Raw genomic sequence first — 24,654 nt, forward strand, 5'->3', positions numbered from 1 at the left:
CCCGGCGGGAGCGGAGCGTCCTCACGGACAGTTTCTCGCAATGCTCACAGTCAGCCCCCTCGAGAACTGACTGTGGCATGCTCCACTCCCAAATAGTAACAAAAAGCTGATGTGTGTGTCCCCACCCGTGATATAACGTGGGCAGGGAACAACACAAAAGCTGCTTGCTCTCTTTTGCCATAATATATATATATATTGCAACTTGACAGACAACAATAAATATGACAAGGACAGAATACACAGATCGCTTGCTGAAGGCAACAGAAGCTGTCGCGGTCTGTTTTCTGGTGTGCTTTATAGCTTCCTGGTCTATGACGTCACCGCCTATGATGTCTCGCTCTTCCATTGGACTGATTATACACGTGCTTCACGACGCAATCACGCAGAGCGTTCCCACCGCGTCTCAACGCAGCTCGAGTTCCCTTGAAAGGGAACTGCCTTCTTTCACCTTCGTAACATTGCATGGCTCCGCCCCTCTTTGTCTACCACTGCAGCTGAAACACTCATCCATGCCCTCATCACCTCCAGACTGGACTATTGCAACAGCATTCTTTATGGACTACCAAACAAAATCATCGATAAACTTCAATATGTCCAGAACTTGACTGCCCGCCTTCTCACCTCCACCCGCCGCAGCGATCATATCACCCCTGTCCTCTACAACCTTCACTGGCTCCCAGTCAAACACAGGATCAACTTCAAAATACTTCTCCTCACATACAAAGCACTTAATAAGTTTGCCCCTCCATAACTCTCTGTCCTACTAAGCCGCCACAATCACGCCTGCCTCCTCAGGTCCGTTGGTGCTGACACACTCAAGACCATCAGGACTAAGCGCCAGACCTGGGGCGACAGAGCCTTCTCAGCTGCTGCACCAACCCTCTGGAACGCCCTCCCCGACCACATCAAACAGTCAAGCACCTTAACATCCTTCAGACTGGCCCTCAAAACTCACCTCTTTGAACTTGCCTTTTCACGTTAACAGACTTTCCCAGTTCTTTTTTCCGATGTAAACCAACAACTGTAAAGTGTCTTTGAGTGTTTAGAAAAGCGCTATAAAATTAAAATCAGGTTGACATACACTTTCTCGAGGATGTTTTGACTAACACCAAACTCCTTCAGTTTCCTAATTAAAAACATTCTCTGCCCTGCTTTTTTACAGATGCAATCAGTATTTTCAGTGAAACTCAATTTATCATCCATGTATGTACCTACATACTTAAACTGTTTACTATCTCCACTGTTTGACCACAGAGAGTAAGCGAAAGGGATGGTTCTGCATGATGTAAAATCAGCTCCTTTGTTTTCACAGCATTGATGACAGATAGCTAGACCTACACCATTGCTCCAGCCTGGAAACCTGAGAAATATATTAGACAAAAATATAATTAGACACAGCATCATTCTTATAATAAAGATAAATGATCTAGGTAAATAATTATCAAACTTTGGCACTTGGATAGCCATAACAGGTTCATGCAGAAAATGGGCATGGCCAAGTCTACCCAAAAGTCTACCTTTCTTAAATGAATGCTCAGAACTGTGTGTCATTAGGTGAACACATGATGCGACTTAAGAGATTAAGAAGCTTGCAAAATTTTACATTTATGCAAACTTACACCAGTCTTAGGTGGCGGTATACCTGTTAAAAAACTTTAAAAACAATTTATTTATTTAGTAAATTGTCTATATTGGCTGTAAATGCTTTCCATGATCTAAGTGGTTACAGGATTACTAAAGAAAACAAAATATCTGTTTACGCATGTGCTTAAAGGCCTTACAGCGCTTGAATCCTGGTAATTGCTGCTTGCTGCTATATTTTATAATGTTTTTACTCACACTTGTTTAAAATTTATTTATAACCCATACATATTAAAACAGGCATTTATGTTGAATAGAAAATCGCTGAAAAGGATTTTAATAAATGTAAATATTTGTGTAGATATTATGTTATTTGTGTGTTTCTCTTCAATGCCTTTGGGTTTTATTTTCAGATTTCTCCATGATCATCATTATTTGTGTGTGTGAGTCTGCTGCTGATTGGTGGATTAAATCTGACTGTGTGTAAATTAAGACACAAGAGACGAGGTTTGATAATTTATTCTGTTCATTTATTTTATTCTGTTGAAAAAAATTAATAATTAATATATATAAATGTCTCTTCAATGAGCAGCTGTAAAATCTCAATGAGTTTCTGTCTCAGATGCTGCTGTTCATCTCCAGTTTGACACTTGATGTTGATCAGATTCATGTGACTCTCACAGATCCTGGATCAGCTCAGATTATCAGTCATGATGAACTACCAACAATCCTCTCTGATGAGCTCCTGTACGCGACTGTCAGTTTCCAGAAGCATGAAGAGTCTCTCAGTGAAGCTTCAGTCACTGTCAGTAAGAATGAGATTTACTCTGATTACGCCACGGTCAGTCGCCGCATGAGACTCAACTAACTCACTTATAACAGATCACAGATCAGCACACATTACACCAGACCAGTATTTGTTTATGTTTACAGTTAGTTGATAAAATTCTCCTTATGATTCTTAGTTTTGTGTAAGGTTTTATGGACCAGGGTCATTCAGTCTGTTAAATCATGAGACACTTTAAAGTTTCCACTGCCGAACATGTTGCTTCTTTCACACGTTCAAAATGTGTCAGATGTTGATGGTGCGCATAAAGAGTTTGTCTCAGTTCATCTCAGTTTATGTGTGATAAAAACAGGAAATACAAACCTGAAGTGACACAAAACATACTGTAAAGTTTCCACTCCAAATACAAAGATGTGTACATCAAATGCAGCTCTTGGCACCTCTTTAATAGCAGCTCAATAGCAGCAGTTTAAGTTCAAAAAGGTTCACAGCAAATTACCCAGTGTTAAATTAACACTGCTCAGTGTTTATGAGTCCACACTCAGAGAGTTATATGTTTTACTGAAGCAGTGTTAAAGTTAATGTGATAATAATTGAGTGATGATTGAGCATTATTGAAGACACCTGATGATAACAAGCAGAATCACTGAAGGAAAGAGAAACAAGAACTACAACTGACTTCCAGCCACAGTCTTTTTATACGACAGTGATGTGCTTAAAACGTTTTCCCTTTGAATTTTTCCATGTACAGATGACACCATTGTCAAAACAATCCCCATTCACCTAGATCCATGAAAATGACTGAAAACGCTGTATTCTGCTGCCAGGCCATTAGATGGAGATGAAACACTGTAGACTGAACACGTAATAAGCATATGCATGACATCATCGTCTTCACAGATTTGCGTTGTTGTTGTTTACATGTAAACCTTTTTTAAAAACTTGCACACTGAAACCCGTTTTCAAAACTTTGCATTTTCAGGCACCCGAAACGTCACTGTCGTGTAAACGAACGGCCAAAACACAAATGTTTTTACATTCTTAGTTGAAAATGGTGTCGTGTAAACAGCCCCATAGATGAAATCAACTGAAGAGAAAATACATTAAATCCGTGAAGATCTCAGCAGAGGAGGATTAAACAATTCCACAAACAGCATTACCAGCTTCACTTATTACTAACCATATTTACTTTATTTCTGTTAGAAGTCTACACAAGTTCTTATTAATAATAGTTTGGTTTGTACTCGCCATTGTGGCAACCAGTCTTTGCTTTAGTTGGGCTCTTGACTCGGTGCATTTGCATGTTTGTTTGTGGTCTTTTTTGAAAAATAAATATTTTACGAATGCCTTTTCTTTTTTTTTACTTTTCTTTTTTTTAGTGAACAGGCAGTTTTTCCATCTAGCTCAAAGCCACAGAAAACATGTGAAGGTTCAGGGTCTTACTGAACTCATGAGACTGAACAGAGACAGAAGATGAACAGAAGACAATAAAGACTAACAGCTGATCCTTAATTAAATCAATAGTATGTGTGAGATTCTCATCAGACAGCAAACAGATGAAACATGGTGAAATTATGTATAATTGTGTTAGAATGTTTACAAGAATATTTTAAAAAACAAACATAATTTTGATTCTGTGAGCAACTAATGATAAAGGTTGTAGGATAAAGAGACTTGCTTTATAGATTGGTGTGCTTTAAATCAACAGCAAGAAATGCTCTTCAGCTCTTCAGCTGGTTTTCTTTTGCCCTATGTATCTTCTTTGAGGTTTTTATTTTTATTTTATCACACCTGCAGGTGTGATAAAAATAAAATCTTACGTAACGATGGCCACAAACTTTCCACTCCGTAAAAAGATGATGTGAATTTGTTTGTTAAATGAAAAATTATAACAATTGTTTATAACATAACCTGATCTTTCTCCAAAAAGTTTTAGTCAGGTTATCTAAAATTCTTTCTACGTTGGAATTTAATTTGAATCTGTAATGAAAAGATGTAAACATTGTCTATAAACAACAGTCTGAATAAAAAATGACTATTTGCATCTGATTTTCGTCTGACTTGGTCTATTTCACCCACGGTTGCATATAGTCTTCAGTTCTTATTCTAGTCAGGTGGGTGCTGGAGCTGTCTTATTACAGACAGGGGAGAATGGTTTGGATTATCCCGTGAGTTTTTTTTTTTTTTCTTTTCTCATAAGTTTAACATTTATTAGAGAAATTACTCTCTGATCGAGCATGAGGCTTTATCTTTAATTTGGGCACTTCAATTCTTTGATGTGTATGTCGGGGGAGGAATGCCCGTAGAGATGTTTTCTGATCAAAATCCTTTAACATACTTGCATTCTTTGCAGTCGCCGAGTCAGCGCTTAAAGGAAAAGTTCGATATTTTATAGGGATGTCCCGATCCGATCCGCGGCATCTGTATCGTGCCGATACTGAACCAGAACGCTATAGATCAGAGATCGGAGGGGAGAGAAAAATATGAGCCGATATCCAGTTAAATTTATCATTATCTCTGATGAATTGCTCTGTCATTTATCAGATTTACCAACTGTTATAATTTCAATTTGTGCTGGTTAATTATGAACAATGGGTAAAATTGGGGGGCGGGGATAGGTGGGGGTGGGGCTCCAGAAGGGCTCCTCCCCTAACCACATGTGATCTCACTCCAAGCTTTTGATAAAACTTGAGAACCCTGGTTTATCTGTGCTCCCTGCACAAGTGTAGAGAGTCAGAGGCTCTTCAGCACAGCCTCAAATGTGATTGATGGAAGAAGGAGCAGGCTGACGTCGGAGACCCCAGAAAAAATAATCTTCCTAAAGAAGAATCTGCCCCTCATGGTTATGTGAGCAAACGTAAAACATGTTCAAGAGCTTTGTTACAGAGAAACTGCACCTGTGAAAGTGATTTTTAATTTTTATAATTGTTAAAAATAAAGCAGCTAGGTCAGTAAGGTTGTTAAGGTTTAAACTGTTTAAGGTTAGGGTAAGGTTTAAACTGTTTGTCAATGTTATGTTATATTTATGTAATACATATTTATTTATGTCTTTCAGTGCCTTTTTGTTATTACTGTGATTTGCACATAGCTGCACTGTGAGGGATAGTTTTGTATTTATTTGGTTATTTACAATTTTGAATGCAGCTGTTTAAATTGTTTTAACTTTAAACCTGTTGGCTAGCTTTATGTACTGAAGTACGTGTATTTGTATTTATTTTTATATTTTTTATTTTTTTGTAGTGTTTGAATAAAGGGTTGCAATCGTTCATAATCAACTGTTGCTGTGGACTATATACTGGAGGTATATTTTAGGTGGCTAATTGAGAAAAGTGCTTCCATGTATTTTATTAGTATTAGTTTAAGAATAAAATAAAAACATCGGATTGATATCGGTATCGGAAGTGAAAAAGTGGTATCGGTACATCCCTAGTGTCACAGGTTAACCTGGTGACTCTATAAACTTGGACTTACAAACATACACCCATTTCACTGATACTGTGCATTGCCGGCAATATTAACATCTGTGTACACATCAGGAAGGTGTTATGGATTTTTTGTTTTGTTCAGTCTAAAGTTTGTTACTGCTGTATTTTGTTATAATTTTCAACTCTTTATAGTTTTTCTTTAAGTTTGTCATTATTTTTCTAAAAGAACAGAATGCCAGAAACACACAATAATTCATATGATAATTACCTTTATTTTTCCACATATCTTCCACAAACCTTATTGCAGTTAAACTTCCCGGTTCACACTATGTACAACCAAACCCACAATCCAGGTTAAACTGTTTTTTATAGTAACAGCCACATCACTTCCTGTGGAAGATACCATTTTGGTGGGATGTCAGAGGAGGGGGGAGTTAGAAACAGTTGTGTTTGCCATATAATTTGTTGTTAAACTCTTTCTCTGTTAATTTTTGTGGTTTTAGCTGTTTTGGAGGTTTAAGAGTTGTGTTGGGTGTTTATATTATTTAAATTGATTGGTACAAACGTTTTCGTTTGTACCTGTGGTTGGTATGCCCTATAGGCGGGGCTTCAGCCTATAAATAGGCTTGCTGGATGAAGAATTTCAGTTCTGATTGTGAACTCAGAGAAATTGAATACTGAGCAGTGTTGTGAACATTGGGCCATTTGGTTTAGCCAAAATTAGCACATTGTTGCGGTTTTCTTTTCTTTTTGTACAGTTTTTATTTATTTTTGTTTTCTCCTGCACTGTAAATATTTTAGCACCTTCCAATAAAACACCATTTTGGATTTTGCATCAACTTTTTGTACAGCACGTCATTTCCCTTTTCCACTCCAACTGGTTGGCTTCCCAACATATGGTGTCAGAAGTGGGATCCTCCCACCAGTGAGTGACGTGCCTGTATAAGGTAATGCCCTGCTGAGATGCCACCCAAAACGAGGGGTCAGCCTGTAGAGGGCACAGATGCAGTAATGGACCAAGGTGCTGTTGGAGGTGTTGACGAGGAGAGATTGCTGCCTGCGGAAATCCCAGCCACTGGTGGAGATGCTGCCATCACAGCGCTGGCACAAATGTTCCAGTCATTTATGCTGTACCAAAAGGATCGGGATGAAAGGCAGGAGAGGGATGCTTCTCGCCGCGAGCAAAATTACAAGGTCCTCAGCCACCAGGTCACCCAAATGCAGCTAGACATGGAGCGGACAAGACATGGAGCTTCGGAAGGAGCTGCAAAGCGGGTTTTAGACCATGAACCTCGAATAGCCAAGCTGGAGGACAGTGATGATATTGAACACTACCTTACAACTTTTGAGAGACTTGCAGAGGTGTATCAGTGGCCAAGGGGCGACTGGGCCGTTCGTCTTATTCCCTTGCTAACTGGCAAGGCCCGAAGTGCTTTTGTGGCTATAAATCCCTCACATACCAGAGACTATGACCAAGTGAAAGCTGCAATCTTAAAAAAATATGAAATCAGTGCAGAGACATACCGGTTGAGATTCCGATCCCTTAGTACCCCTGCCGATGAGACCCCTACGGAACTCTACATCCGACTGAAGGACTTGTTCTCCAAATGGGTACACTATGAGCAAAGTAATAAGAGGGACATTATGGAGTCCCTTGTGCTGGAGCAGTTCCTGCGAGTGTTGTACCCTGAGGTGAGGACTTGGGTAAAGGAAAGAGATCCCGACACTGCTGCAGAGGCTGCAACATTGGTTGAGGCCTACATTGCTGCACGGAAGGGACCTGGAACTACTCGATATGCTGGCATTCTCCACTCTTCGAAGGGTAAGTCTGATGGGTTGGGGGTGGGTTCAAACTCTCAAAGTGGCCCTAAAATCTTCAAGCCCATTCATTCTAAACCACCAACATCAGCCACAATGCCCCAGACCACAGTTAAGGGAGAGATTGTTGTATGTTATAACTGTGGTGAGCCAGGTCATACTAGGCCCCTTTGCCCGCTCAAAAAGCCCAAGACAACTGGTCTTTGTTATATGCCCCGGCCAGAACAGTTAAGAACACAGCCCGATCGGGAACCAGTCATCACTGTACTGTTAAATGGTAAACCCCTTTCAGCGTTGGTGGACACAGGTTGTTCCCATACTCTGGTACAGGCCCAATATATACCCAGAGATTCCTGGAGTGAAGGAGATGTAGTAACAGTTTGTTGTGTGCACGGGGATAGCACTGAGTTGCCTACTGCTGAGGTTTATATTGAGGTCTGTAATCAGTCATATCTGATGAATGTGGGTGTTGCTACCAAGCTGCCCTATCCTGTACTGTTAGGTACTGACTTCCCTGTATTAGCTGAATTGGTGCAAGAGACTGTATGGTGTGGTGTTGTCACGAGAGCCCAAGCAAAGCAGCTTACTCAGGTTCCACAGCCCCAAGAAATAACACCAGAAACACTGCAAGAAATGCCCTTCAGCTCTGAGACTAGTTTAGGTGAGTCACGGCCTACAGAGCAGGAAAGGCTGCAGAAACGCAGGGAGTGGGTTGAGGGGTTGTTGGAAACTTCAGAGCAAGCTGAGGAAGGGGCAGAAGAACCCGAACTCACTGAAGCAGACTTAGTTGTCCCTGGTAATCTAGCCCAACTTCAGCGTGAGGATTCAACCTTGACTGAATGTTTAAAACAGGCTGAGGAAAATGAGGGTGTTGTGTCTTTGCTTGGTGAGACTTTTGTAGTACAAAATAGTCTTTTGTACCGACAGAGTAAGGAAGACGGACTACCTGGTGGGACGCAAATTCACACTTGAGACTGATCACAGGGCATTGGCCTGGTTGGGCCGTATGAGAGACACAAATGCTCGTATCACCAGATGGTTTTTAGCCATCCAACCATTTGACTTTGAAATTTTGTACAAAGCTGGATCACAAAATTGTACAGCAGATTACCTCTCTAGGACACCTCAGGTGTCTGAGGAAGGGGGGAGAAATGTCACAGGTTAACCTGGTGACTCTATAAACTTGGACTTACAAACATACACCCATTTCACTGATACTGTGCATTGCCGGCAATATTAACATCTGTGTACACATCAGGAAGGTGTTATGGATTTTTTGTTTTGTTCAGTCTAAAGTTTGTTACTGCTGTATTTTGTTATAATTTTCAACTCTTTATAGTTTTTCTTTAAGTTTGTCATTATTTTTCTAAAAGAACAGAATGCCAGAAACACACAATAATTCATATGATAATTACCTTTATTTTTCCACATATCTTCCACAAACCTTATTGCAGTTAAACTTCCCGGTTCACACTCTGTACAACCAAACCCACAATCCAGGTTAAACTGTTTTTTATAGTAACAGCCACATCACTTCCTGTGGAAGATACCATTTTGGTGGGATGTCAGAGGAGGGGGGAGTTAGAAACAGTTGTGTTTGCCATATAATTTGTTGTTAAACTCTTTCTCTGTTAATTTTTGTGGTTTTAGCTGTTTTGGAGGTTTAAGAGTTGTGTTGGGTGTTTATATTATTTAAATTGATTGGTACAAACGTTTTCGTTTGTACCTGTGGTTGGTATGCCCTATAGGCGGGGCTTCAGCCTATAAATAGGCTTGCTGGATGAAAGAATTTCAGTTCTGATTGTGAACTCAGAGAAATTGAATACTGAGCAGTGTTGTGAACATTGGGCCATTTGGTTTAGCCAAAATTAGCACATTGTTGCGGTTTTCTTTTCTTTTTGTACAGTTTTTATTTATTTTTGTTTTCTCCTGCACTGTAAATATTTTAGCACCTTCCAATAAAACACCATTTTGGATTTTGCATCAACTTTTTGTACAGCACGTCATTTCCCTTTTCCACTCCAACTGGTTGGCTTCCCTACACCTAGTATTCTACACTTAAAGCCCTGTTTTAAGACCGTTTCTGATGAAATAGAACGGTTAAGATTACAATTTGGACACATGCTGCTGTCCCGAGGATTTTCGGTTTCTGTATTAGCACCCCTCCACCTCCACAATGGTTTCATAGGAGCACTGGAAGAAGCATTCATAAAACTTTAGTTTACAAAGACGTGACACTCACCGAGTGGTCTGGGGTGTTCACTGATATGCTCACACAAAAATCGTTGCAAAAGATGCTTTCCAACAGGTTTTATGATAGTTTTTGTCCAACTCCATTGACTTGAATTGGATGTTCTGTGAGGTAACGGTAGGCCACCATGTACCCATCCTCTGATGGCTACTTCCAGCAGGATAATGCACCATGTCACAAAGCTTGAATCATTTCAAATTGGTTTCTTGAACATGACAATGAGTTCACTGAACTAAAATGGCCCCCACAGTCACCAGATCTCAACCCAATAGAGGCTCTTTGAGATGTGGTGGAACGGGAGCTTCGTGCCCTGGATGTGCATCCCACAAATCTCAATCAACTGCAAGATGCTATCCTATCAATATGGGCCAACATTTCTAAACAATGCTTTCAGCACCTTGTTGAATCAATGCCACGTAGAATTAAGGCAGTTCTGAAGGCGAAAGGGGGTCAAACACAGTATTAGTATGGTGTTCCTAATAATCCTTTAGGTGAGTGTAGATTAGATCGTGCAGGGATCATGTTTGTGACTGATCTTATTAGAGACGTGCTAACAAATACCTTATAGGAAATGAACAGCAAGGTAAATAAAAAAAGATTTATATACACATATATAATGTGTGTGTGTGTGTATGAGAACAGTCAAATAGGAAGAATGATGCATGTAATTTCAAAGTGAAGGCTTAGAATAGACCCTATACTTAAAATCACTATTTTTTTCCTTCTTGGACAACCAACCAATCACAGTATTCAAAAGATTGTGTCATACATAGCAACGGGGTCAGCCCCGCCTCCTCACTAAGATGAAAGTTTTTGTATTTTCCTAACTCAGAGTTGCTCTCAGATTGGTCCCGAATCGCTAAGACTCCTAAGTAAAAAATTTAAAGCTAAATTAAGAGTTTTTTGAGAGGATTCTTAGAATCTTTATGAATACGGGCCCTGATCATCTTTCTCTTGACTTTTTTTTTGCCAGAACAAATGTATTTTATGAACTCACAGTCATAGCAGCCAGATAAAAACAAAGTTCTTTTATCTTCAGTGGATTTCATCTAAGGCTGTGTCTGAAGTCAGTTGTAGTCAGAGGTGTAAAGTCCAGGTTCAGAAAGTAAAAGTCCTCCTCAGTATTTTGTTCCAATCACCTGGATTTGCTAATTTAGACAGGAGATAGAACTAATTAGTGAAATCACCTGACTGAGTTTATGGGTGGAATAAACACATGGCAGGACTTCTACTTTCTGACCCCTGGACTATACACCTCTGTTAATAACTTTTCTGGGCTGGCAAGTGTCAATCCCTTAGAAGCCTATGGAGGAGTGATCCAACTCTCAGATTTAATCAAAAATATCTTAATTCGTGTTCCGAAGATGAACGAAGGTCTTACGGGGTTGGAACAACATGAGGGAGAGTAAATACTGACAGAATTTTCATTTTTGGGTGACCTATCAATTTAATGTCTGCAAATTTATAAAACTGATCCAAGATCAAGTAAAATCATATAAAGACACTGATTCAGTGGGAACCCAATGAAAGTTTTAATTATTTTGAAACAGTTATGATGTAACAAAGCCTTGTTTACTGAAATCATGTGACTCTGGCAGTTTGATACACACTCCGAATTACTGGTTTTAAACAAATGATTCGCAAAGATTTAGAAGATTCACAAAGAATTGTTCCAAAGCGCTCATCCCTAGTTCTCTAACCCAAGATTGCATGACTGGCACATATGATCCAGGCACTACACGCACAAAAATGCACCCCCAACCAGAGGTGTATTAGTTCAGGGGTCAGAGAGTAGAAATCCTGCCATACGTTTATTCCACCCATGAACTGATTGACTGTTGATTTCAGCTGATTTCTGTCTCCTGGCTGAAAAACTGATAATTAGCAAATCCAGGTGATTGAAACAAAATACTGAGGAGGACTTTTACTTTCTGAACCTGGACTTTACACCTCTGAAGAGAACAGAATAGGAGACGAGCAGAAACACAAGAACTAGTCTTAGATGAAATCAACTGAAGAGAAAAGAAGACATTAAATCTGAAGAGAGCAGAGGAGGATTAAACAACTCCACAAACAGCATTACCAGCTTCACTTATTACTAACCAGACTGACTTTATTTCTGTCAGACGTCTACAGAAGTTCTTAATGAGAATTAACAGAGCTTTAACTCTAATGTGTTCCATTCGAAGTCATCATGACACTGATTAGTGTTTCCATTAGTTGGGCTCTTATCTCTTCTTATTTAATTTGTCAATTTATTGACAATTGTCAGTTTTTACAGGAGCAAAGAAAGCTAAAGTGAAATGAATTCAGGTGATGATGGTTACCTGTTGATGATTTTTTAATCATCATGAAGTGGACTGATTCACTGATGTCTATAGAATCTAACAATTGTGTTGTACCATTAATTAATCAGAAGATTTTAACAAACACAAGCATGAAAAAGTAAGCTATTATAACACACACAGACATCAACAATCAGCGTATGAATCTCAATAATGGTGACAATCAAAAGTACCTTGCTACAATGCATGCTGGGTACCAGTATGGTACAAAACTCCCAGCAAGCATTGCAACATGAATACATTATGCAGCTGAATTGTCCTATTATTTTGTTTAAATCTAAATATTTGCTTTTATTTTTTGCTGTGACTTAGTAGCTTTTCAGTGATGCTGTGAACTCATTGTTTATCAAAATATTTTTGATTGTCACCATTATTGAGATTCATGTGCTGAATGTTGATCTGTGTGTGTCAGCGTAAGGTTAGGTTATTGAATTCATGTTTGTTTGAAGATTTTAACTAATACTAATATTGCTGGATATCATTGCTGCTGAAACACAGAGTTTGTGATGTTTAATATATTAATGGAGCAACACAATTGTTAGATTCAAAAGATATAAGTCTATTTCATGATGATTATACAATCATCAAAAAGTAACCATCAACATCTGATCTCATTTCACTTTAACTTTCTTTGCTGCTGTAAATTGTTTCCAAATTACAGAACTTCTAATAAGAGTTAAGAGCCCAACTAATGGAAACACTAATCACTGTTATGGTGACAGTGACTATGGTGACAAATGAAACAGAGTTAAACCTCTGTTAATTCTCAATTAGAGCTTCTGTAGACGTCTAACAGAAATAAAGTCAGTCTGGTTAGTAATAAGTGAAGCTGGTAATGCTGTTTGTGGATTTGTTTAATCCTCCTCTGCTGAGATCTTCAGATTTAATGTCTTCTTTTCTCTTCAGTTGATTTCATCTAAGACTGTGTCTGAAGTCAGTTGTAGTTCTTATGTTTCTGCTCGTCTCCTTTTCTGTTCTCTTCAGAGGTGTAAAGTCCAGGTTCAGAAAGTAAAAGTCCTCCTCAATATTTTGTTCCAATCACCTGGATTTGCTAATTAGCAGTTTTTCAGCCAGGATACAGAAATCAGCTGAAATCAACTGTCAATCTGTTCATGGGTGGAATAAACACATGGCAGGACTTCTACTTTCTGACCCCTGGACTATACACCTCTGCCCCAAATAAACAATTCTGCAGTGCTCAGTATCCAGAAGGACGGCCGCCTTTCCTGTGGTCGGATTCAGCACAGATTTTTTTCCCCTGCCGTACAACCGCCTGGACCTTTCCTAATGAGGACACCTTAATTATGATGTGATTCTTCTGCTTCAGTCCATCAATGACACTCTGCATTCATAAACACAACACAGAGACAATTTGAATAAGTATTGCCTTTTTTAATCTGGTTATTTAGAATATATTCTATTAAACTGTAAAAATCTCACCGTATTAATATTTTCTTCTACTAATGTCCCACTGGAGTTATAGTGAACTCTGGGTTCCTTAACAGCTTTCTGCAAGTCATAGTCAAAAAACAGGTAGTCCAGGATCACCTGAGATGAGAAAGAGAGGAGAGAGGAATTGGTATTTAATAGACCATTTAAAAATATATATATTTAAAATCACAAAAATAAATTGTTGAAGTGCATAATCTAAATCTCCAATTGTTATGTGCTGTAGATCTGTTATGAAAAGTTGAGCCATGGTTGACCTGTTGAAAACTGTTGAGAAAATCTGTGTTTTTTTTTTTTACCTGAGCAGTTGCTGAGGTGATATAAGTCCCACCTGAAGCTCCAACCACCATTTTGACATCTCTGTTGTCTTTGTCCAATATAATTGTGGGACACTTTGATGAAAGTGGCCATTTACCTTGTCAAAAACAAGAAGTATGTTTTATTTGAACATATTCAGCATTGAGACATTTTATGTGATAACATTTATATTTAGGAATATATTATATTTAGTTGGTGTTACTTGTAATTAACTCTTTCCCCGCCATTGACGAGATTTCCCGTATCATTTATGAGTTTTTCTGCCAGTTCTGTGTTTAAACTGTTATACTGTAGGTGACACTGCTACGGATCATCTGAAACTGGTAGATTTTCGAAGTGTGGATCTGTGCTCACTATAACAGCTAATATTCCCCACAACTCCCCACTTTCTCTCTGATACAGTAGAATTAAATTAAATGTAGAGGATTTTATCTTTGACAAGATGATTGACAGGTCAGTTTACGTGACAATATGCGTGAAACTAAGCAACAGATAGAAACCGTTAAAGACGCTATTTTATGACGTGATAGTAAACCCAGTCAACAATTTGATCTCACAGTGATCTCTCCATGTGACCACAATCTGAGTTCACAGTGATCTAAAACTGTAACCTCACAGCACTCTCACTGTGTGCTCAAACTATGGCCACAATATGACCTCATCCAAGCTAGAAATGTTATTGTTCTATGCAAGGTTTTAGAGCATTATGTTATGTTCTTGTAATGTTTTATTAAGCTAATTTTATTTTTGTTACAAGAATGTTCTCCTAAAAGGTCAGATAACACTCTCTAAAAACATTTTAAACATGTTTAGTGTTAACATTGATAGAACATTATCCCCTAACATTATAAAGTTTTAGTGGGAAGTTTCCCAGCAGACACAGGACTGAACCTCTTAAAAGAGTTTGTGTGAAAGTAATAGTTTGGTTTGGTCATCATTGTGGAGGACAGTGTTTGCTTTAGTTGGGCTCTTTGGCCTTGACAATTTAATGCAGACGTGGAAAGTCCAGGGGTCAGAAAGTAAAAGTCCTGCCACATTTTTATTCCACCCACACTTTACTGGGAGTTTATTTGGATCCAGACTCAAGAGTGTTAAAGTTAATGAGATAATTAAGTGAATAATTGAGTGATGATTGAGCATTATTGGAGACACCTGATGATAACAAGCAGAATCACTGAAGGAGAACGTCACATTTTTTAAGTCACCATTATGGCGATTAGTGTCTGCTTTAGTTGGACTCTTGACCCTTATATCATTAACTTTAGATGTTGTTTGGCTGCTGTACATGAGTTATAACAGCCAGGCGAACAACAAGGAAAGCTGATGCGCTGGGGTTGGTTATGTTTTGACATAATCATCACTTGTCACAAAACTCATTTGTAGAGTTTAACCCTTTGATTACGCAGTATAACATTTTCAGAAATGTAAATATTATCCAAAAGATTTCTTAAAAGCTGTTCTATTCTAAATACTTTATGGGCACACACAGACATCAAGAATCAGCCTGTGTTTCTCAACAATGGTGACAATTATATAGCATGTTGCAGTGCATTCTGGGTGCCACCAATCAAAACTCATTCATGGCTCCCATCATGCATTGCGGTATGAATAAATTATGATCTGAATTGTCTTAGTCATTTCCTTTTCCTAATTGAATATTCTGTTTGTCACCATTGTTGAGATTCATACACTGAATCTTGAAGTCTGTGTGTGCCTACAAGAAAGATTTTAATTTATTTATCAGAACAACGTTTAAGATATCATTTGGTTTATTTTGAAAAATCTGGTTCTAATGTTATAGAATCACTGTGATGCTGTTATGATCATTATACATTTAAGTCAGAGAGTAGGCTTTAAATGAGTTCAGTGATTCAGGTCAAATGATGATTGTCTAAACATGATCTACAACATCTGATCTGAGCTGATCTCTTTGTTCATCCAGCTGTTAAAACAGCCAAACAAAATCTTTAGTTAAACATTTAAAGGTCACCTGCCCAACTAAAGCAAACACTGATCACCATAACGGTGACTAAAATATAGATTTTCTCCTTCAGTGATTCTGCTAGTTAACATCCGGTGTCTTCAATAATATCTCAATCATCACTCAATTATTCACTTAATTATCTCATTAACTTTAACACTCTTGAGTCTGGATCCAAATAAATTCCCAGTAAAGCTCATTTTACACTGGAGTTTTTGCTGTGGGTGGAATAAAAATATGGCAGGACTTTTACTTTCTGACCCCTGGACTTTCCACCTCTGCACAGAATTAAGTATTATGCTGCACACAACCAATAATGTTATGTCCACGTATGTGGACAACCAGGTCTTAGGAGGATATATATATATATAAAAGTTGTCATCATAACAAACAGTGACAGCAGCCAGTAAAAAAAAAACTAGCATTAAAACTAGAAGAGTCAAACTGCCCAACTAAAGCAAACACTGATCACCATAATGGTGACATCAAACCAAACTATTAATTTCAATAAAACATCAACATCTATACCTCTGATAAAAATGCTGGTGCTGACTGGCACCTTATTTTAGGCAGGGAAAGAGTTAAATTAATACCATAACTTAAATTATACCAGAAATATATAAAGGTGTGCAAGTTTTTACCTGGATTAATCAAGTTATTTTTGTTTGATCTGAAGACAGTATAATCGAAATCCCGCATATGGTCATTAAAAATTATGCCAGTTGAGCGCGACATCACGTAAGAGCCAAAACTGAAAACACAGAAAAAAATAAAGACAACAAGATTGAAAAGAACAGCAAACAATATAGCTTCATAAAAACAAACACCGAAAGTAAATTAACATCTTGTTTTCAAAATTAGAAGAATTTATCGATTCTTGAATGTTAATAATTAATAATCTTCTAAGAAAAGGATTGATATTTTGTAACTATTTTGTTGAGTAAATCTGATATTTTGTCATTCTGTTGTGTACATCTTGTAAGCAGTGTTTAAAGTCACCATTAAATGAAATTTTATACTTTTATAATCTATTATTTAATCTAATCTATTATAATCTATTTTTAAATGTATGTTAAAGATCTTACTGTGAACGATCCATTCATGTTTTTTTATGCTTGACCTTATTTTTAATGATTTTTTTCTAACTGGTGTAATTAATCATTTTATTAAAATAAATTAAACAATTAGTGTCTATTTACACTAAGTAATATTAGGAAGCATTACAGGTCAGAAGTCAGATTGGATCAGAACTTTCACAGTATTATCCAGTTCTGTTATCTGGTTGAAAATCATAATTTTCATAATATAATCATAATAATTATAAATAGCATCAAACAACTATTTACACTTAGTGCAAAGAAAATACTGCTCTTTTCAGTAACATGCGGTGAAATCTTGTCATGGGTAGGCTGTGACCTATCAATGTGGCATACAGAGGTGGAAAGTCCAGGGGTCAGAAAGTAAAAGTCCTGCCACATTTTTATTCCACCCACAGCAAAAACTCCAGTGTTAAATGAACTTTACTGGGAGTTTATTTGGATCCAGACTCAAGAGTGTTAAAGTTAATGAGAGAATTAAGTGAATAATTGAGTGATGATTGAGCATTATTGGAGACACCTGATGATAACAAGCAGAATCACTGAAGGAGAACGTCACATTTTTTAAGTCACCATTATAGCGATTAGTGTCTGCTTTAGTTGGACTCTTGACCCTTATATATCATCAACTTTAGATGTTGTTTGGCTGCTGTACATGAGTTATAACAGCCAGGCGAACAACAAGGAAAGCTTATGCGCTGGGGTTGGTTATGTTTTGACATAATCATCACTTGTCACAAAACTCATTTGTAGAGTTTAACCCTTTGATTACGCAGTATGACATTTTCAGAAATTTAAATATTATCCAAAAGATTTCTTAAAAGCTGTTCTATTCTAAATACTTTATGGGCACACACAGACATCAAGAATCAGCCTGTGTTTCTCAACAATGGTGACAATTATATAGAATGTTGCAGTGCATTCTGGGTGCCACTAATCAAAACTCATTCATGGCTCCTATCATGCATTGTGGTATGAATAAATTATGATCTGAATTGTCTTTGTCATTTCCTTTTCCTAATTGAATATTCTGTTTGTCACCATTGTTGAGATTCATACACTGAATCTTGAAGTCTGTGAGTGCCTACAAGAAAGATTTTAATTTATTTATCAGAACAACGTTTAAGATATCATTTGGTTTATTTTGAAAAATCTGGTTCTAATGTTATAGAATCACTGTGATGCTGTTATGATCATTATACATTTAAGTCAGAGAGTAGGCTTTAAATGAGTTCAGTGATTCGGGTCAAATGATGATTATGTCTAAACATGATCTACAACATCTGATCTGAGCTGATCTCTTTGTTCATCCAGCTGTTCAATAATATCTCAATCATCACTCAATTATTCACTTAATTATCTCATTAACTTTAACACTCTTGAGTCTGGATCCAAATAAATTCCCAGTAAAGTTCATTTTACACTGGAGTTTTTGCTGTGGGTGGAATAAAAATATGGCAGGACTTTTTACTTTCTGACCCCTGGACTTTCCACCTCTGGTGGCATATATGTTCATATATTCATTCAGTTAATGTAGCAACCCAAGTTCATATCAGGCATCATCACATCACGGCCTGCATACAGCAAAGTCAGTCATATGTGAGGCTAATGCACAATCAAATCTAATAATCAAATTAATGGACACATCTATCTTATGACTTATACAACAAACAAATGTTTTGTGCGGGACACAGTAAGAGAGGGAGGCGGTGCATTGTCAGCGAACCGACAAGCAGCCTAACGTTAGTCACTCCTTCAAAATGCGCACAGACAGCCACACACACACACACTATTGGTCGGGTCACTCTGGTGACGGCGCACCAGGATTTGAAACAGAAAAATCCGGCGCACCAGGATTTGTTTACAGTCAGAAAACATTCTGTCAGCAGTACAGCTTTAAAGTACAAAAACAGCTTATTATCGCTCCTACAAACTGCGCTAGGCGCACACACCGACACGCAATGAGCGTCTGACGACGGCGCACCAGGATTAAAAAAAGAGAACTACAAAACAGCATTTTAACCCTTACGAAATGCACCATAATCGCACAGATAGACCTACAGTACAAATGTGGCAGAGGTGACGGCGCACCAGGGTATGGAAGAGAGAACATTTTGGTGTCAGCGCACAGCAGGCCTATAAATGTTAGCCCACCATCAGACAACACACACAAGCCAATATAAGAGTTTTAAAAATAATAAATAAATGAATAATTTACGTTTTAAAGGGGGTGCTTACTTTTATTTGTAGACAAAACTCCTTTTCCTCGATTTACTGAAGCCTATATGTAAAACGCATTTGCAGCTGCACAGCTAACTTTAGCACAGTGAGCGTATGTCTCGCTCATAGGCTGTGCTGCGGCAACTGCACATCCAATGGCCGTGGCGCCTCTGACGTGAATGGAGCAGAACAGACTTTTCTCCTTGGCTCTTATTTCCATTGAAAAGGAGAGACTCATGAAATTGAGAAATAACCCAACAAAGAGGACATTTACAACAAAGTAGGGATAGACGCATGGACTTCGTCTACAACGGTTTCCCATTAACGACCACAGCTCTTTTTTCTTCATAGGACGCTTCCAACGCTACACAGCAAAAACTCCAGTGTTAAATTAACTCTCCTGGGAGTTTATATGGCTCCAGACTCAAGAGTGTTAGAGTGTTAAAATATGAGTGTTAAATTAACACTCAAGAGTGTTAAAGTTAATGAGATAATTGATCTGCCACTTAGATTGCGCATGCGCGTGCGATCTGTGTTTGTGTTTGGAGCTCCGTCGAATTGATTCATTAATCCCTGATTTTCTTCTTTACCACTCATTTATAAACAAGCACTTTCTATTTTTATATCATGTGAACTTACCCTCGACACTATTCCTTATAAAAAACAATCGGATTGCTTTGATATCGCTACTTAGATCCAACTTTCCGAATCTCGGCTACTAGCCTTTAGCCCGCTAGCATTTCACGCGTGGCCTCGCGCCTATCGACCCTCTCATTTTACACCCGTTTGACTGAAAGGATACGGGTTATATCCATCATTTCAGTCCTAAATTAGTAGTGATATTGGTAGTATCACTACTAATTTACTGTTCATCTGTTATAATGGCGAACATATCGGATGTGTGTCTAACGTTACCTCTGAGTGCAGGTGAGGACACATTCGAGCTGGTTTCGGTACGATTGGAGCTGGAGTCGGTGGAGAAACAGATCCGCGTTCTGCTGGTGAAGCAAGCCGAGCTGCGAGATCGGCGATCAACGCTTGAAACATCACGCGCCGATGCTCACAAGTCAGTGGTTAGTAACTTTTTGACTCCGACTTCGTCTACTCCGTGCGTTTCTCTGCCCAGGAGGACGCGATCATCTCTGCCTTCATTCACTCCGGCACCGAGGCAACACCATGGACCCTGGGTGATCCCACAGCGGAAGACACGAGCCAGGACCAGACCAAGGACTTCCCCGCCCCTCCCGGTCTTCGAGATCTCCACCCGGAACCGCTTCTCCCCTCTTCGCGAGCCGGAACGTGACGCCGCCGTGATCATCGGCACTTCCATGGTCCGTCATGTCCGTGCTACCTCAGGTAAGCGTAAGGTGCGCACTCACTGCTTTCCTGGTGCTCGTGTTCTTGATGTCGCTGCACAGATTCCCGAGATCCTGAACGGTGACGAGCGCGTCGGAGCTGTGGTCCTACACGCGGGGACGAACGACATCAGGCTGCGGCAGACGGAGGTTCCGAAGAAGGACTACAGAAGCCTGATCGAGACGGTTCGCAGCACATCGCCTGAAGCAACGATCATCGTGTCTGGACCGCTTCCCACGTACCGACTACGACAAGAAAGGTTCAGTAGATTATTTGCTCTAAATGAATGGTTAATGTCATGGTGTAATGAACAGAAACTGCTCTTTGTAAATAATTGGAATCTGTTCTGGGAGCGACCTAGGCTCTACCGTGCTGATGGCCTGCACCCCAGCAGAATCGGAGCGGCTGTTCTGTCGGACAACATCTCCAAGACGTTACACACCATATGACTAGTAAGTCAAAGTCCAAATCACAGTCTTTGCTGTCCCAACTTAATTGATATAAGTAGTGTAGAACATTATATAGAAACTGTGTCTATTCCTCGCTTAGTGAGGCCAAACAATAAATCTAGTGTAGGATCTAGCAAAAATCTTATTGTAATTAAACCAGAAAATCTAAATATCAGTGAACAAAAACAATTTCTAAAGCTAGGTCTTCTAAACATTAGATCGCTCACACCTAAGGCGGTTATTGTAAATGAAATGGTCACAGATAATAGTTTCGATGTACTTTGCCTTACTGAAACCTGGCTTAAACCAAATGATTATTTCGGTCTAAATGAGTCTACTCCACCAGGATACTGTTATAAGCATGAGCCCCGTCTGATCGGTCGTGGCGGCGGTGTTGCAACAATCTATAGAGATATTCTTAATGTTACTCAGAAAACAGGTCACAGGTTTAATTCGTTTGAAGTACTTGTGCTAAATGTTACGCTCTTAGATGCAAGAAACAAATCCATATTATCTCTAGCCTTGGCTACCCTATATAGACCTCCAGGGCCCTATGCTGACTTCCTAAAAGAGTTTGCATACTTTCTCTCAGATCTATTGGTCAATGTCGATAAAGCAATAATTGTTGGAGATTTTAACATACACGTAGATAATACAAATGATGCGTTAGGGGCTGCGTTTACAGATTTATTAAACTCCTTTGGGGTCACGCAAAACGTCAGTGGTCCCACTCATCGTCTAAATCATACACTAGATTTAATTATATCATATGGAACCAATCCAACTGATATAAATATTATACCGCAAAGTGATGATCTCACTGATCATTACATGGTAACTTGTATAATACGTACTGCTGAAATTTGTCATGTTGCGCCACGTTATAGACCAGGCAGAACAATCCTTCCAACCACTATAGATAGATTCTCAAATAGCTTACCTGATCTATCTCAGCTGCGCAGTGCACCCAAACAAACAGATGAACTAGAGGAAATGACTAGCAGTTTGAGCACCATGTTCTCTAATACACTAGATATTGTTGCACCAATTAGATTAAAAAAGGTTAGAGAGAAAACTAAAGCACCATGGTACAACAGTGCTACGCATGCAATCAAGAGAGAAACTCGTAACTTAGAGCGTAAATGGAAACAAACTAATTTAGAGGTCTTTAGAATCGCGTGGAAAGACAGTTACCCCTTTTCCACCAAAGCGTTTTGAGAGCCGGTTCGGAGCCGGTGCCTGCGCGCGAACCAGTTCTTTGTGTTTCGACAGCCAAAGAACCGGTTCTCGGCCAGGAAAACTGGTTCCAAAGCGGCACCAACTCTTTGCTGGACTAGAACCAGAGAACCGTTCTTTTACCACGTCATGCTTATGTCGGGGGCTGGGGGCGGGTTTAGATGTGTCCTAAACATCTTTTCTGACCGCAAAGCCAGGAGAAACATTTGCAGAAACACGATGTAGTCCGCCATTGTAATTGTTATGCTTGAAGTTGGCGCAAGCGTTTCTAGCTTTTTTTATTTATTTTTTTATTGAAAACATTATGTAAGCAAAGAAGAAAACAGTCACAAAATAGAACAAATAAACGGAGAGAAAAAAAAAGACAAGACAGGTGTACATAACTAATCAGAAAAGATTACATATCAAAGGAAAAGATTAAAAGACTTACATATTTCAATTGTTTTTAAAGCCTTCTTGGTTCACGAGTTAGAGATAATCCCAAAGTAATGTTGTACAGTACTTGCAAGCGTTTCTAGCTGAGACGTAAAGCGACGTGCACAGTAACGTAACGACGTCGTTCGCTGGGCGCTCTAGAAGTGGAAAAACAAACCGGTTCTGAGGAGGTTCGCAAGTTGAACCAACTCCGAACCAACTTTGAACCAGCACCAGTTCCGAACCCGTTCTTTTTTGGTGGAAAAGGGGTAAGTATGTCACGTTATAAAAAGGCTCTAAAAGCAGCCAGGGCTGAGCATCTCCGCAAACTAATAGAAAATAACCAAAATAATCCAAGGTTTTTATTCAACACCGTGGCTAGACTAACAAATAAACAAACATCACCAGAGCAAAATAATCCATTACAATATAGTAGTAATGATTTTATGAATTACTTCAATGAGAAAATAGAAAGCATCCGAAACACAATTGTAAATATACAATCCTCTATGATGTCTTATGATTCAGCCTCAATTATGGCCCCTCTAGAACAACTACACCGCTTTACAACTATAGGACAGGAAGAGCTAAATAAACTTATCATTGCATCTAAACCAACAACATGTTTATTAGATCCAATACCCACTAAACTACTGAAAGAAGTGTTACCTGTAGTCGAAGAGCCTCTTCTTAATATTATTAACTCGTCTTTATTTTTAGGTCATGTTCCAAAAATATTCAAGCTGGCAGTAATAAAACCTCTCATTAAGAAACCGCAATTAGATCCAAATAACTTAGCAAATTACAGACCCATCTCAAATCTTCCATTTATGTCTAAAATACTAGAAAAAATTGTGTCCGCTCAATTGTGCTCTTTCTTACAAGAAAATGATATCTATGAAAAATTCCAGTCGGGATTCAGACCGCATCATAGCACAGAAACGTCTCGGTTACGTATGTAACCCTAGTTCCCTGATAGGGAACGAGACGCTGCGTCAAACGCTGCGGGAACGCCCCTGCGTTGTGCGTCATGAAGCACGTATGGAATCAGCCCAATGGAGAGATGAAACGTCATAGGCGGGTGACGTCATCGACCAGGAAACTATAAAGCACCCCAAAAACACAAGCGCATTAGCTTCTGATAGGCTTGAAGGAAGCGCTAACGGGAGTGCCGGGAGTATGGCGGAGCGACGCAGCGTCTCGTTCCCTATCAGGGAACTAGGGTTACATACGTAACCGAGACGTTCCCTTTCAAGGGAACTTCGAGCTGCGTCAAACGCTGCGGGAACGCGAATACCCACGTCGCCATAGGACCAAATGACCGTCATGTGAGACTAGCGCACAGAGGACGAGAGCACCTGTGCCCCAGGGGTAGAGCTTAAGTCTAGGTCATAGAACTTAATAAAAGTATGCGGTGAAGACCATCCAGCCGCATCACAAACATCACTCAGGGAAACCCCCGACAAAAGAGCTTTAGAAGCAGCCATACTCCTGGTAGAGTGGGCTCGGACAACCAAAGGTGAAGGCTGGCCAGCCGACTCATAAGCAAGTGAGATAGCCTCAACCACCCACTTGCTCATTCTCTGTTTAGACGCCGGACACCCTTTCCTGGGTGGCCCGAAACATACAAAAAGTTGTTCTAATTTCCTCCACAGGGCAGCTCTGTGGACATAAGCGTCTAATGCCCTAACAGGGCAGAGTGAATTAAGTTTCTCCTGGTCCGATGACATAAATGGAGGAGGACAGAAAGCCTGCAGAACCGTAGGTCTAACAATATTAGTAGGAACCTTAGGAACGTAACCTGGTCTAGGATGCAGAAAAGCTTTAACCTTGCCAGGTGCAAATTCCAGGCACGAGGGTGAAACCGACAGAGCCTGCAAATCTCCAATTCTTTTTAGTGAAGAGATAGCAAGCAAAAAGATAGTCT

The 24,654-nt window shown here is 39.2% G+C and overlaps 2 protein-coding genes across 3 annotated transcripts in view; one reads left to right on the forward strand and one right to left on the reverse strand.

The window, feature by feature from the left end:
* Positions 1–24,654, forward strand: part of LOC143705652 (polymeric immunoglobulin receptor) — a 232,995-nt gene that overhangs the window by 7,396 nt on the left and 200,945 nt on the right. The gene's annotated exons all lie outside the window — the stretch shown is intronic.
* LOC143706148 (glutathione hydrolase 1 proenzyme-like) overlaps positions 12,497–24,654 on the reverse strand; it is a 58,072-nt gene continuing 45,914 nt past the window's right edge. The window contains exons 11-14 of the mRNA XM_077197784.1: positions 16,597–16,706; positions 13,956–14,071; positions 13,648–13,755; positions 12,497–13,549 (exon numbers count right to left, since the gene is read on the reverse strand). Of these exons, the coding sequence (XP_077053899.1) occupies positions 13,406–13,549; positions 13,648–13,755; positions 13,956–14,071; positions 16,597–16,706 (478 nt within the window). The 3' untranslated portion in view covers positions 12,497–13,405. The remainder of the gene's footprint in view (positions 13,550–13,647; positions 13,756–13,955; positions 14,072–16,596; positions 16,707–24,654) is intronic.

The sequence above is a fragment of the Siphateles boraxobius genome, unplaced genomic scaffold, assembly GCF_051911475.1.
Source record: "Siphateles boraxobius isolate OS27281-9 unplaced genomic scaffold, OSU_SipBor_1 111, whole genome shotgun sequence".
In the NCBI taxonomy this organism is placed as follows: domain Eukaryota; kingdom Metazoa; phylum Chordata; class Actinopteri; order Cypriniformes; family Leuciscidae; genus Siphateles; species Siphateles boraxobius.